The sequence below is a fragment of the Rutilus rutilus genome, assembly GCF_951802725.1.
Source record: "Rutilus rutilus genome assembly, chromosome: 20".
Taxonomy (NCBI): Eukaryota; Metazoa; Chordata; class Actinopteri; order Cypriniformes; family Leuciscidae; genus Rutilus; species Rutilus rutilus.
The window spans coordinates 21,790,596-21,805,482 of record NC_140225.1 but is presented as its reverse complement, the minus strand read 5'-3'; the positions used below and the strand labels follow the sequence as shown (position 1 = coordinate 21,805,482).

At 36.0% G+C, this 14,887-nt stretch overlaps 1 protein-coding gene across 1 annotated transcript in view; it reads left to right on the top strand.

Annotated features, from left to right (window-relative positions):
* eys (eyes shut homolog) overlaps positions 1-14,887 on the top strand; it is a gene marked incomplete at its 5' end in the record, with an annotated part of 292,239 nt that overhangs the window by 33,596 nt on the left and 243,756 nt on the right. The window contains 5 exons of the mRNA XM_084390837.1: positions 683-787; positions 3,001-3,140; positions 4,922-5,085; positions 6,360-6,613; positions 7,959-8,063. Of these exons, the coding sequence (XP_084246963.1) occupies positions 683-787; positions 3,001-3,140; positions 4,922-5,085; positions 6,360-6,613; positions 7,959-8,063 (768 nt within the window). The remainder of the gene's footprint in view (positions 1-682; positions 788-3,000; positions 3,141-4,921; positions 5,086-6,359; positions 6,614-7,958; positions 8,064-14,887) is intronic.

The following is a 14,887-nucleotide window of genomic DNA, read 5'->3' as shown; positions in this document are numbered from 1 at the left end:
CAGGGGTGAATGTCTGTCTACATTTGTAAAATTATACATTTATGGTAGAATCAAATGTTGTTTTGTTTGTCTTGTGTATTGCCTTATCTACAACACATGAGTGTAATACGGTAAAGGTAGTACAGGAGAGAGACTTGGATTTCTCTTCAGTAAAATTAAAGTGTAAATATATCAGGGGGAAAATGTGTATATATCGGTATCGGTATCGGCATCGGACAAAATTAATTTGAAAATATCGGCATATCGAATATCGGCCAAAATGCATTATCGTGCATCCCTACTACCCTGCCTTTAAAGTTCTGCATAATTAAGGGCGTGGCCACTTGAGTGACAGGTGGATTGCCGCCACTGTCACTATAGCCATGTGTCTGCTGTAAAACATTTTTTGCATATGTTGCATCATTTTGCATACTATTTGTCTGCGTTAACTGTCTGAACTGTGACTCAGTTAATGGCACTAAATTAGTTTCTTGTGGGTGTTTCAGTATGTAAAATATGATTTTGGATTTTGTAAAATATCATTCTCTTCTCTGTGACATGCACCACACCGTGAGCTATGGGGGGGAAAAGTTTCTAAATTTACTTCTAAATCCCAAATGTCAAAAGTGAAGTCAATATCTTCAGGGGAGACGGAGCGTAAAACCTTAACTAAGACTCCATTCACACCCCTGTCTTCCTGCAGGACGCTACTGTGAGGCTGAAGTAAATGAGTGCGATTCCAGTCCCTGTCAGCACCAGGGAACATGCACTGACTTTGTTGGATACTACAACTGCGCCTGTCCTTCAGGTATGAGTTTCTCTTACTCCTGAGAAAGAGCTTTTTTTTCCCCCCTTTTTTTGACTGTGCCATAAATCCCCACAGTGCCAGCACCAACAGCTCTGACTGACAGGTGAACAAATCACTCCCGTTCTCACACTGCCAGAGCTCATTAGTACTGCAGAATTGTGTCAATATTGTGTTATGAAATGCTCTTCCCTTTTGAGGCCACCGCATTGATATGGTTTCCTCCCGTAATTGTTGGTTCTGCTCACTCTTTCTGAGGCATGATTTGCATTCACTGATGCAACCTGATGGCTCACCCTAGAGATTGGCAACTCACTGGCGGGGTTACAAGCATGCTTCTCTGCCAGCTGCTCCCTTCCGCTCGATGAGTAGAGGACCCAGAGTCCCAAACGCCCCCTCCCTAAACCTGCCCACGCATACTCGTCGCTCAGAGAAAGAGATGCAAAAGGGAGAATCATTTGAATGACTTCCTCATAAATGGATTGAAGATGCTTTTTCTGTTTTAATAATAAAAAAAACTTGACTAGGCCATTTTGAAATAGTGGACATAATTTAAGTATGTTAAATTGTTGTATATGTAAAATAGTTAAAGGGATAGTTCACCCAAAAATGAAAATTATACCATTATTTACTCACTCTCATGTCATTCCAAACCTTTAAGACTTACTTTGTTCTGCAGAACATAAAAGAAGATATTTGAAAAATGTTGGTTACTAAACAGTTTTGCTTATCGTTGACTACAATTGAATAGATAAAAAAAAAAACACAGTGAGACATTACAGAACTTGTATGTTCCTCAGAGGATAAAGGAAAATACAGGTTTGGAACAACATGAGGGTGAGAAAATTATGAAAGAATTATATTTTTTGTGTGAACTATCCCCAAATTATTTTTTGGCGGATTGACTACCATTTGTTTAACCACAGTTTTACTACTAATACCATGTTTAAACTATGGTTAGTGTAGCAAAACCATGGTTCATTTGTAGTTACCATGCTGTCCACAACAGACCTAAACCAGCCATGGTACCAGCACAAAAACACACTCTCAAAATATCATCTTGATTACTGTTATCAACAAAATCTTTGAAAATATCAAGATAGAATTTTTTGTCAATATTGCCCACCCCTAATGCGCAGCATTGATTTTTATTTCTTCGGGTCTTAAAAACGTCTTAAAAAGCCTCTTCTTTAAAACTTCTTTAAAAATGTGCTGCAACCCTGCCTTTAATGGCATTATAAAATCTATGATTTAGTGAGCATAGATCACAAAAAATTATTTCAAGCCATATGGGTCTGGATTGTTTGGAAGACAGTAAATATCTGTAAAGGTCTGAATATTGAATATTGAATATTGTATTTACATATTACCTTTTTATTCTTCTGAATTGGAACATGAAGCAGTTTAATGTAATTAAATAATAATCATAAAATATCATAAGAAAACAGCTGGATGAAGCGCCGCGGAATGGAACATAATGTAGGGGTCTCAATGTTTTTAAAAGTTGTTTTTAACTGCATGTATAAATAGACCAACAATTAAAAAATATGTATTTAAAGTTGTGGAATTTGCTATAAATGTGGTAATTTTAAAACTCATTCTTAAGGCATGTTAAAAATATTAAAGCTAAAAAAGGACAAAAAAATCTACATACATTTACTAATTAACAGCTCTAATCAACCCATCCTTAATTTGCACAAGTGTGAACTTCCTGCTTAAGCTTCCATGTGAATGTATTTTGAAATGTTTGGTTTTCATTTTGTAAAACTTATGCAAGCCAGCCAGTTTTTTTGTTTTGTTTTTTCTCTCACTCAAAAAGCCCTTGAAAAAACTAGCCTAACCTCTTTCTGACCTTTACAATTTTGTTCTTTTCACTTGCACTGACTGACTTTTAAGCTTTGAATAAGCTTTCAAAAAAATTGATTGCCGTTTTCTTTTACTTTCTTTTTCTAAGAAACAAAGGTTGGGGGAGAAATTTGATTTCCAGCTTGCTTCATGTTCATTGATTGGCCTCATTGATTGAGGTACAATGACATGAGGAAAATATGGAGTGCATTCTCAAAAGCATTAACAAGAGCGAAGGCGTTTCAGTCTTGTTTAATCTTTTAAATTCCAGTTTTGCACAAGATTTCTTTTAGTTCCCAATCAAGGAGGCAGCCATGGTAAAGGCTAAGCGATTCTTTAAATTGTATTGCATTTCTCACCTCTCTTTGCAGGATACACTGGTGTTGACTGTGAGATTGACATAAACACCTGCGCATTTCCCAATGTCACCTGTCCTCCTGGAACGTTCTGTGTGGATTTGCCAGGTGACCAGTTCCATGTTTGTCACACTCAATGCCCTCGCTATCTACAGGTAGGTCAGAATTGGTCAGCCCCTTCTAATCCCTTGTAATTGAAATAATTTCCATTGCAATGTTCTCAACTATTACTGTAAATTAGGAAATATGATTTTATATGTGCATTAACACCATTATTACAAGAATTCCAACAAAAGTAATAATAAATTAAATAAATAAACAAACAAACAAACTGGACTGTCTCATGTTCAAATTCAAATTCAAATGAAAAAAAAAAATATATATATATATATATTTATATATAAATATAATATTCACAATACAAAAGTTATATCCAGTGATGGAAAGAAAAAAAAAAATACACAAGGCTGCTGACGTTTACAGATATTAACACAACATTTTGTAATTAAAAGACTCAATGTCAAAAAATAAGGTATCCATTAATGACTTTATCATTTACTGATAAATGGGAAAGTCCCAATGTCTCTGACCAGTGTTTAAAAATAAAATAAACATTTCACAAATTGCATGCATTAATCGGTTAACTTAAACTTTAATATCATATAATATCAACTGTGGAAACAAACTCAGACTTAGTTATATAATTACGCACCAATTTTATAATTGTGTGTCTTCACGCTGCAAAAAATGGCCACCGATCAGAAATTCCTAAATCAAACCATGATGACATCATTGGTGATAAGGCATGCACGGAATTCAGAATGACCTTTTGATTTTGGGAAAATAATGGACTACTTTTCTCTTTCTGACATTTCATACCTTTTGGGTTTACATTTTTAAATGAAATGGACTATTAAAAGGATTGTTTGTGTGCGCTGGTGTTTATTCCAGTCTTTTAAAATAGTTGAATGAATGAATGTAACGATGTTAAATAGGCTATATGCTATTTAATCAATAATGTACACACCGTAGAGGAGAATGACAGTCAACTACTTTGAATATTATAGCATTTTGGCCATAAACATGTAAATAGTGTATGGATTGACATTGAAAAATGACACAGAATGATTCAAATATTTAATCCAAATAAATAAATATTCGTGGTTCGTACTGATGTTATTCATCTGTTCTCATACACTTCAGCGTCGCGGTCACTAGTTTAGAATAGCGCTGACACCCTGTGGTGAAATAATGGCATATTTTTAACACATCAGAACATCAGAATATACCTTCTCCTGTCAATTAAAATTAGCAATTTTTTTTATCTTATTGCGGACACTCATTTTATGTTCAACTCATTGACCACAGTACATTGAAAGTAAACATAACCGAAAATAGTGCGTCACGAAGCTCAGTGCAAGTGGTCCATTACACCAACAAAACTTCCAATCAGCTGAACTGTTTTATCAATGACAAGACAGACAGTAAATAAATGAAAAAGGATAAACAGGTTTTTTTACAGTAACGAGAAGGCATATGCACTTTTAGTGCATGAACTAATTTAAAATGCATACACCACCCTCTTCCACTTCCTTTAAAGCACATGAAAAGAGCAGGTAAAAAAAAAATGTTCTTTGCATGCTATATTCTTTTGAAGATGTGTGAAGCTGTTTGCACGCTTTGTCACTGAACTATATACCAAAGGCAAATTGCATGTCCCTTTTGAACACGCTTGATCATTGGGATTTGTTTTACTTGTGCTGATAATCACCTACGTAAATGGCAATTAAAATGCATTAGCTTTCCTTCATTAACCAGCATGTTTTATTTAGCAATGGGACCAAGCAATTCTGTTTACAAAAGACCAGAATTACCTTTACACACATATTTAAATGAGGGCTTGTTCTGGAATAATGGTTGATTTTAATTTTGACAGCCATGTGCCAATGGAGGACATTGTGTTCTTAACAACATCACCAGTTACGCTTGTGTTTGTGCACCTGGATGGACTGGGCTGACCTGCTTGGTCAACATAAATGAGTGTGTCCAGCACAGGTGTCAGAACGGAGCCACCTGCGTGGATGAGGTTGGTGGGTATAGGTGAGTCTGGGTGAGAATGCAAGTTTAGAATACAGCAAATGCCCTGCTTGGAAATGAAGTGGATTCAAATAGGATTCTGTTTTGTTCATACAAAGGTTTTTATAAACAAATGAAATACATTTCAAAGATGGCTGTATATACATGGCATTTCATAATGTGATTTTCCCCCCACTTTCAATTATTTTACTTCAATAAAAGGTTAGAATCTTTTATTTTATTTAATTTTTTTTTTATAAAATATCAAAAGGATTAACAATGCAGATTTATTTTTACAGCCATCTTTGATCATATTTACCAAGGGGGCAAATAATTCTGACCAGCACTGTATATATATTAGCATGAACTCAAATGGAAATAAAACTTAGCAGTGAAAGGGATTGTTTACCCAAAAATTAAAAATTCTGTCATTATTTATTTTCCCTCATGTTGTGGCAAACCTGCATGCTTTGTTTCTCTACTGAACCAAAAATGTAAAGACCTTTACAGATTTTTTTCCCCATAAACCGACGGTTTGTAGTGAGTATGAACTCTCAGGCTCGGCTACAAAAAAGAAACAATTGCACACCCTAAATGGACACCCTAAAAATATTCGATATGGCTCATGTTCTGTGTTCCAAGTCTTCTGAAGCCATACGAAAGATTAGTGTTATAAACAGGGCAAAATGTAGTCATTATTTGGTGATAGCCCTCACATACGTTCCTGCTCTTAAATCAGATATGGCACCTGGTGCAGTTTGAATGTCAGTGGCATCAAAGTGATCCCCCCCTAAATTAGATTTCCATTTCCATTCCACATATATATTAAGACTTTAAATTATACATTATTTTATATTGTATGGTCACTATGTATGGAAACAAATATTTTGTGTTTCATAGATACACCAATAGCATAAGGGTTCAGAAATGACATGAGGGTGAGTAAATGATAAAGTTTTAATTTTAGGATTAATTATACCTTTAATATAGCATGTTGTTGTCCTAATGTGGTGCTTTTCCCCCCAAAAGAGTCATTGAGATGGATTTATCCATTTTAAACAGGATGCTTCTCTTAGTATAAAATTAAAATTGAAATTCTGTTCATGTTCAGTAGCTGTTTACAGTCTCATTCTGGAATTAAACCACCCATAGCTGCAAAAACAAATAGCATGTTCCTGTGATCGAAAGCTAAGCAAATTACATCGTCCTCCCCCATGACTCATCCATTTATTTTCATACTGTGTCTGGCTGTTTTGCTTGGGATTCCATTTAAGAGATACTGTTTTATGCATTTCAAGTTGCCTTTGCGGTCACGGATACACTGGAGTCCTCTGCGAACTTGACATTGACTTCTGCTCTGGGCATCAGTGTTCAGAACACGCTGTCTGTCTGGACCGACAGCACAACTACACCTGTCACTGCATGCTGGGATATGAGGGAAAGTTCTGTGAGCTTGAGACAGATGAATGCAAAAGTGCACCCTGTACCAACAGTGGCACTTGCATTGATCTGGTGGCAGGATACCAATGCCTGTGTGCTCCAGGATTTAAGGGTAAGCTAAATGTTTTACTCTGTGGTACCACTGACTGTCTCTGGCCCTTTGTTAGGCATTGGCTTTCAATATCAACAATGTTGAATTCCTTATGATAAAAGAGAAAAGGTGGCTATAAGTATAGCATAATCATGATTCGTTGTTTGAAATAAATTATTTGAAACTATTCTTTTAAAGTATAATAGTTAATTTATGTATATGAATGTTAGAAGCAAGACTTCATTCGTTCCACTTTTCATTTTCAAATTAATTCTCAATGAATACAATTGTCCTGTGGCCTGTTTTACTTGGAAATGTGTTACATTACTGGAGTAAAACATGTTTCAAATGGTACCGGTAATTCACATTGGGCCTCATTCATGAAAGTTTCGTTAAAGTAAAATGCACGTAAAAACGGACCTTCCCAAAAACTCGACTCTGGATTCACAAACGCTTCGTAAACATCAAATTTGATAATTAAATATGTGTATGTTAATGAATTCCAATCATTCATAAATAGGGTGCTCATGCATGCTCATTCACAATTAGCATAATCCCCGTCTATCAATTACAACTATGCAAATTACGTGTCCAGGAACGCTGTGGAATCTTCTGGACTTCCTTCTCAGGTTTAGCTCCATTATATTGCATAAATGCAAAGATTAATATTAGACTTACAGATCATATGCCTAACAATAAATATTCAATTAATGTGTGTCCACCAAAGCTTTTTTAGCCATCTGAAAAAATGCCTGGTTTGAAAGTGCTTTGCAAGCGCAGCGTTTTTCCAGCTGAGATGCTTTGGTTGCTATAATTTGGATTATCCATGGCAGTAACGTGTGACTACTATCTCATTTTGAAGAATTTCACTGGATATGCAGTAACCAGCAATATTAACTTCTCCATTGTTGTTCAGTCGTTGTACAAGTAGGATGGTTGGTCTGTGTAGTTGGTCCCGCCCCTCCTCCACTGTGATTGGGCGGCTGGGTAAAAAGTGGCAGTGATGAGTGAAGCATGTTACCCAAAGTTGAACAGTTTACAACTCTCAGCTACAAAAAAAAAAGGACAGGGCAAACAAACTCATGAAATATTATTATGCTCCATAGTGCGTCAAAATGCAGTGTCATCAGTTTGCTTAAAAGGACACAGAACGTTCGAACGGTTTACGCACCATTTACATTTTGAAAATACAAACATTTTCATTAATCTGAAAATTTACATCAGAACGGCTTTACGAACGATTTACACCCAAAGTAGTTCTGCTCGTGTTTTACGAATGAGGCCCATTGACTTATTACACTAGTAGCCTACAACATGATAAGGCTTCTTATTATCCATATTGTCTGTGTTAATGTCCATCATGCAGGTCGAACATGCTCCGAGAACATGAATGAGTGCCAGTCCAGACCCTGCCTTAATGGGGGCACCTGCATTGATCTGGTCAATAACTACATTTGTATCTGTCCACTCGGTAAGTAAATTGTTAGCACACTGTTCCAAAACAACAAATACATCCTGAGCTGAGAGCATTCAGCTGTGCTACACCATATATGATTTAAACTTGATACATAGTACACATTATGTTGAAAAATATCATTGTTCTTGGGAAGGAGCCACAGGTCCATATTGGTAATAATTCCCCAGGAACCATCTAGATTTTAGTGAAGATGTTATCTCCACAGCTCACATGCATCTTTACTGTAGATGTGAAGCTTTATTGGGTCCCAAGAAACATGTCCAGTGTGACTCATGCTCCCTGTTTTCAAGATAATCTACCAAGCCAAGGGGGAAGAGTATCCATCAGTGTAAATTTTCTAGTGTTTATTAAAAGAGCCTCTCTTTAATTCTCTCAAACATGATGGTGACAGAAAACAGACCTCCATCTTGTCAGGACAGGTCTCATTAGAGGGCACGATTCTTACGGGAGATGGTGTGGTGTTGGGGGACTTGATCAGGTTAGAACCTTAAAAATTCATTTAGATTTCGGAATTCACCATTCAAGATCGAATCTTAAAATAATAAGTGATGGGAAGCCATTTTCGAAGGCCTGTTCTCAGGAAACAATGCCTGAAAATCTCAGCATTTCATTTTAAAGGGTTACTGCTGAACCTTCCAGAAATCATATTTTCCTATCTCAGGAGTACCAAGTACTAAGGCTGTAACTGCCATAAACACTACAGCAGTGGCCCAAAGTTATATACAGCCTTGCAAAATTGACATCTTTACCCTTTATTCAAATATTATTTAAAATGTTTTTGTTAAGAAGATTTTGTTAAGCATATTGTATATTTGTGCTTGGAGTCGATTGTTAGGTCACACTTTAGTTTAAGGTCCAATACTCACTAAATATTAACTACGACTTTTGCCGCAATAAACTCCTAATTACTGCTTATTGATGAAGTGGTTATGTTTAGGCGTGTAGCAAGGTTAGATGTTGTGGGAAGAAGGAGGCGGGAACCGGCGAACATAAACGTAAAATAAACAAATACAAAACGACGTTCACATAACACAGAAACAAAACATCAAATAAAATCCAGGCCTGGCCTTTCCCGTCCTTCACCGTTTATACTTATAAACAGCCAATGTCGTAGTAATATGCATGCTATTAACAGTTAATAGTCAGAATTGGACCCTAAACTGAAGTGTTACCAATTGTTTTATTTGTATTAACGCAATGAAACTATTTGTGATGACACAATTTTTGACCATCTGTCATGCAAAGAAGTTCTGAACACATGCAAAAAGAAGAGCTAACCAGCTAAATATTAATAACTGATTGTAGTCAATGTATTTTGTAGTCAATGTTTGCTTCCTGTTAGCTTTTTGTTTTTCTATGCATTTTTTTGCATAGTATTTGCCTACTTTTGCCAAATAATTTGTCAGATAAATACCTTAACCAAGTTTAGTGTTTTGTTCTTCCCTCATATATATATACTGGATATTATATCTATTAAACTATAATGATGAATGCAAATGTGCAAATTAATTGGCAGATACTCTGACAGTGCTATTGATTAGCATTTACATTTATTCTAAAATTAATTAAATTTGCCAAATATATTAGTTAAATCTATGAAATAAAGAGTTTATGAAAGACATGGTGCCATAAGGCAGAACAATGATAAAAATAAAAAAAACAGCGCAATTTAGTAAGAACCTTACCATGAATGCAGATTATAATACTCTCAATAACACACATTTTTCATCTCAGTCCTGTCTGCTTGGCCATTGATGTGCAACAGGTTCGGTGAACTGAGTGGGCTTTCTGGCAAAAATGGAGCTAGTTTTAGTCTCTGCCTCCTCCTACAAAGCTGACAAGTATGCATTTTGCATATCAGGAAATGACAGAAAATAAGTGCAGTCTCAATAATCCATCGGTAAGTGTTTGAATCATAGCCCCCAGGAAAATAAAAAGATAATCTGCCACCATGCTGCGGAAACGACTGATTTCTAGATAAGAGGTAGTCGTGAGAGTATGGTGATTTGATGACGTTATTTGATGGTAAGGGTTATTCACAGTACCAAGAACAACTTCAGATGCATATAATGGCAGATTATATTTAAACCGACATTTTCTGAAAGGGCGCATGATGATCCTGTTCATGATCCTACAGTGTACAGCGTCATTTGCATCATTTTCCAATCCTTTACTCTCAGTGTTTTCCCATACATTTGAGAATAGCAGGAGATATTATCGTTGTGTTCTTGAATGCACATATAAAATATTGAATGACCCCATGCTAGCCTGATGTTTTCAATTTTTTTTCTCTCTGTTAAGCCTATTTGTGATTTAATTGTATATGTTTAAAGCTTTATATATGGCACTATTCATGTTCATATAATTATTGTATTTCTCTCCTCTGAGTGCAGTGTGACATTTTATTACAGGCATCCTCTGTGAACTGCAATGTCAGGTCTTTCGTTTAATTATTTCACATCTATATTCTCTTGGCATGCCGCTCGCCCCTGAGAGTGAACGTGTTCTCATTACCCTCACGGTTCAGAAGACCAATAAATACAAATGCTTGTTCTCATAATCCTTCAGCAGACCTGTATGTGCAAGGAGCTATGTATGTAATTATATTTTAATGGGCTTTGTCATCCGGTGTGGATTAAAATGTTGGTTTCTCAGAATACGGCCTTGATAGGTGAGCTGTTGGCCGATGTTGCTTGTAGTCTGTGTCTACGTTCTGTTGCAAAAGGCATTGCAAGTCACTGAAACATGTATTCTCTCTTACAGAGTAGGTAAATACCAAGGAAGTTAATCTTAACGGCAGATAGCAAGATTTTTTAAAACACTTAATATGTGAGTTTTAATCATATTTTGTGCTGTATTCTGTCAGGATATAAAATAAATTTACCTTTTAGGGAACAACAGTCTGATTCTCGGATATAGAATTCTAATATATGAATTCTTTTTCAATGAAGCCTCCAAACATAACAGTTCAAACCCCCCAAATTTTCCACATTCTAAGAAAGTGTGGTCGATAATTTCTTTTTCAAAAGCGAAATTCTAAACTCTGTTTTATTGTTAAAGTATCTCGCTGGCTGCACCAGAACAGGTGCTGCACATGACCTATGGGCTGTAGTTTGGACACCCTTGAAGTGGGCTTTTTGAAAATAAAAGTGTATTTTTGGAGTGTTTGGTACTTAGCTGCTTTGTGGGAGTGAGAATAGCTCACAGCCCTGTATCAGAAATCCCATTTGGAAAAGGCAGCACTGTACGTGTGACATTCCTTCATGCTACATTAACTTCTCGGTGAATTGCACGCACAATTGGTTGTTAAATACCGCTTACGTGCTTTGGCAGAAGTGCTGGCTGTCCATTAATGACTCTTTTTCCAAACATGTGGCAGTTGAAGAGATTGTTAGGTTGATTTATGCATTCGCACGCTTAAGATTTATAATGATTTTCAGAACACTGACAGTGGATCTTGTACCTGTGACAGTGCTTGTCTTTTTTGATCTGATTTAACTTCACTTCAGATGAGTCATGCTTAGGGTTCGGATAGGAGAAACCGATGCTAGATTGTCAGCACAGGAGGGCACATGTTACCTGGGGGGTTTCCGTGATGTGTTTAGTCTCTCATTTCCTCGGCTTTGATAATGATTGAATGCATGAGAACATAATAAGATGGTTGATGCTGAATGTATGATATTTAGCGTGTTTACATGCACGTTCTTAACACAACTATGCTTAATAAGCAGACAATGCATGTGGTCATCTAAACACATTAACTTTATGGGAGTAAAGTCATAAATGGCTTGTGCACACACTGATCATCACAGCTAGATTTTGTAAACACATTATCCTGCGTTCTGTCGGCTTGAAGTGTGCATGTCTGGCTGTGTGACAAGAAAGTGTCCTTAAGGTGCGTCACATTAGCTATATTTCAGCAAAAAAATTAAAAAGAATTCCATAGTATAGTGATGTATCACAAATATGTCACTTTCAAACCAAGCAGCTTTCTGTTGGTCAGTGCAACAAATTCACGTGACCAACTTGAATATGACAAAAATCTGTGCGTGGAACTTTTTCACCCTCGCGTAAAACTCCCGATTGCGCGGTTTCCAATTGAAATGACTGGATTACGTCCACAAAATTTTGACTTGAGAAATTATAAAAATGTGTTCTTAACTCAGTCAAAATACTGCTTATTTATTTACAGTGCTGGGTAGATTACTTCCAAATTGCAATCAGTTCCAAATTACATGGCAAAAATTGCAGGTAGTAATGTAATCCATTACATTACATATTTTAGGTAATATAATCGGACTACTTTATGATTACTTTTCGATTACATTTGACCTAACTCATTTCTCACATTGAATAATATTGTGTATTCTCTTCTTTGTTATCAACAACATGAAGTGCGTTAAACATTATGTCAGGTTTTCCCAGACTGGGGTTCATGATGGAACTGCAGGGGATTCATGAAAAGATAACATTTTAAAATCATATTTTGAAAATAATACAAATTTATAATAAAAATGAGTTTGAAAGAAAGAAAATGATCCATCCAAAGACATAGCAATACATGGTTGAATGACTTACTGAGTGATAATTCACAGAATATAATCTAAAATATAATCTAATTACAAGTAGGCCTACTTATTTTTTGGAATCTGATTATGTAATCCAGATTACATGTAATCAGTTACCCAGCACTGTTTTTAACATCACATCTCACATAACAAATGCAATACTTTGAGTCATATACATGAGTGATTAGGTTTTGTTGTCACTACCGGGGAATAAACTGATTTATTAATAAAGACTTGTCTGAAGGTCTGCCGGGTAATTGGTTTCCATGTGATCCGGGACAACTATTTTTGGAAGTTAAGCGTATTGGTATGAATGTAAACATGTTTATTGATGCTCATTGCCAGTTGAGGTTATTAAGACTGTAATTTGTTTAATTATTGGCATTGTGCATCAGTTTGCCACGTTTCCAGCGGGTATTGATCAAATATTACCCCATGTGGGCATGTTTTATTTATAACAAAAGGTTATCGACATGCTCGTCTATCAGTGGCATGTGGACACTGTATCTGCACCAGCAGACAAATGTGATATAGATCGGCACAACAGGGCTTTATGTGCAGATTCAGTCTATTAGCATACAGGCCAGCAGGTAGTCTGCCAGAGGAATCGATGGCTTCATAAATCTGAGTCAGAAAGGGTGTCTTCTCTTCACAAAACATATAAAGCCATTAACATCCCCTGGAAATGTGCCGTTGTGCAGTTCTGCTAACAATCTTCAAGAAATTTGAAAAAGTGGTGCCTAAAATGGGAGAAGTGCAATATTGTTTGGCATTGCTGTAGAAAAAAGAAAGTGAAATGCATCTCTGGGAGTCTTAATCTGTCCTGATTTCAGGCTTCTGAGGGAAGGTTTGCTCGGGGGACATGAACCTCAGTGAACCTCAGCTGAGCCAGAAACACTATGAAGTGTGGGGAAATAGAGAATAGAAAGAATATAACCTGCATTTGTGAGAAAGGTCAGTTTAAATGTTCAGAATAATACCAAATTATTATATTATATTATATTACAAATCAGTGGTTCTCAATTGGTTTGGCCATGGGACCCACATTTTCCCATGGTCATTAAGCCACAACCTTTGCACAACCTTATATATGTGTGTGTGTGTGTGTGTGTGTGTGTGTGTGTGTGTGTGTGTGTGTGTGTGTGTGTGTGTGTGTGTGTGTGTATGTGTGTGTATCAAAATGTATAAATATATGTCATGATCTCTGTGTTTGTCTTTGAAATGTTGTTTCACTTTCTGTCTCATGTGCCATAGTAATTCACCTTGATTGATTCCTCAGGTGTTTCGTGTTCCCCTTGTTACCTTGTTAGCCTCATGTGTATATATAACCCTTGTGTGTCTCCTGTTCTTGGTCAGTCATTGGTTTGGCCTGTTGCTGTATGGTTTGGATTTCCCTCGTGGTTCTAAGCTCTCTTGTATTCGGTGTTTCCTTTTTGTTTTTTATTTGTGTTTTTGTTTGTTCATTAAATTAATTTGGATTCGGATCCTCGCCTCTCCTGTCACCTTTATCCTCTGTCGTCACTATATATACAAAAAAATTATCCTATAAAAATTATAATAAATAAATTATAATAAACCCAAAAACACACACACACACACACACACACACACACACACACACACACACACACACACACACACACACACACAATACCGTCCCACTTTACTTAATAAACACATAAATTGTAAGAATACGACTAATACTGATGAATAAATGGTATTAAAATGTAAGGAAATCCCAAACTAGTTTTTATTAATAAAATAGTTAATAAGTATGAGCCACCACAGTCATTTTAAAAATATACAAAATAACACAAAGTGAAATTAAAGTGGCATTTTGGGGTTACGGAAACAACAGTTACAATGATAAATACACAATACTTACACGAACTGTTAATGAAACATATGAAAACTGCTCCTGATGAATAGAATGAACATCATACCTGCATGCAAATCCTTCCCAGCTAACACAAATTACCAGTCACGTAATTTAATTTTGCGCTTTATTTACAATACAAATATATACAGTGTGCGCCGCCACATGTGTGTTCAATTTAGATTAAAAAGTTAAAAATATAATATTTCATATGCAAGCTAATGGTGTAGTTGAGTAATTTTGTGCTAAATAGGTAACATACCACATATCCCACCAAAACACAGCATAAATGAATAGTTGGGAAGTAAAAAAAAAAAAAAAAAATTGTATATATGATTTGTATTTAAAATTATACAATCGCTCCGAACGGACCC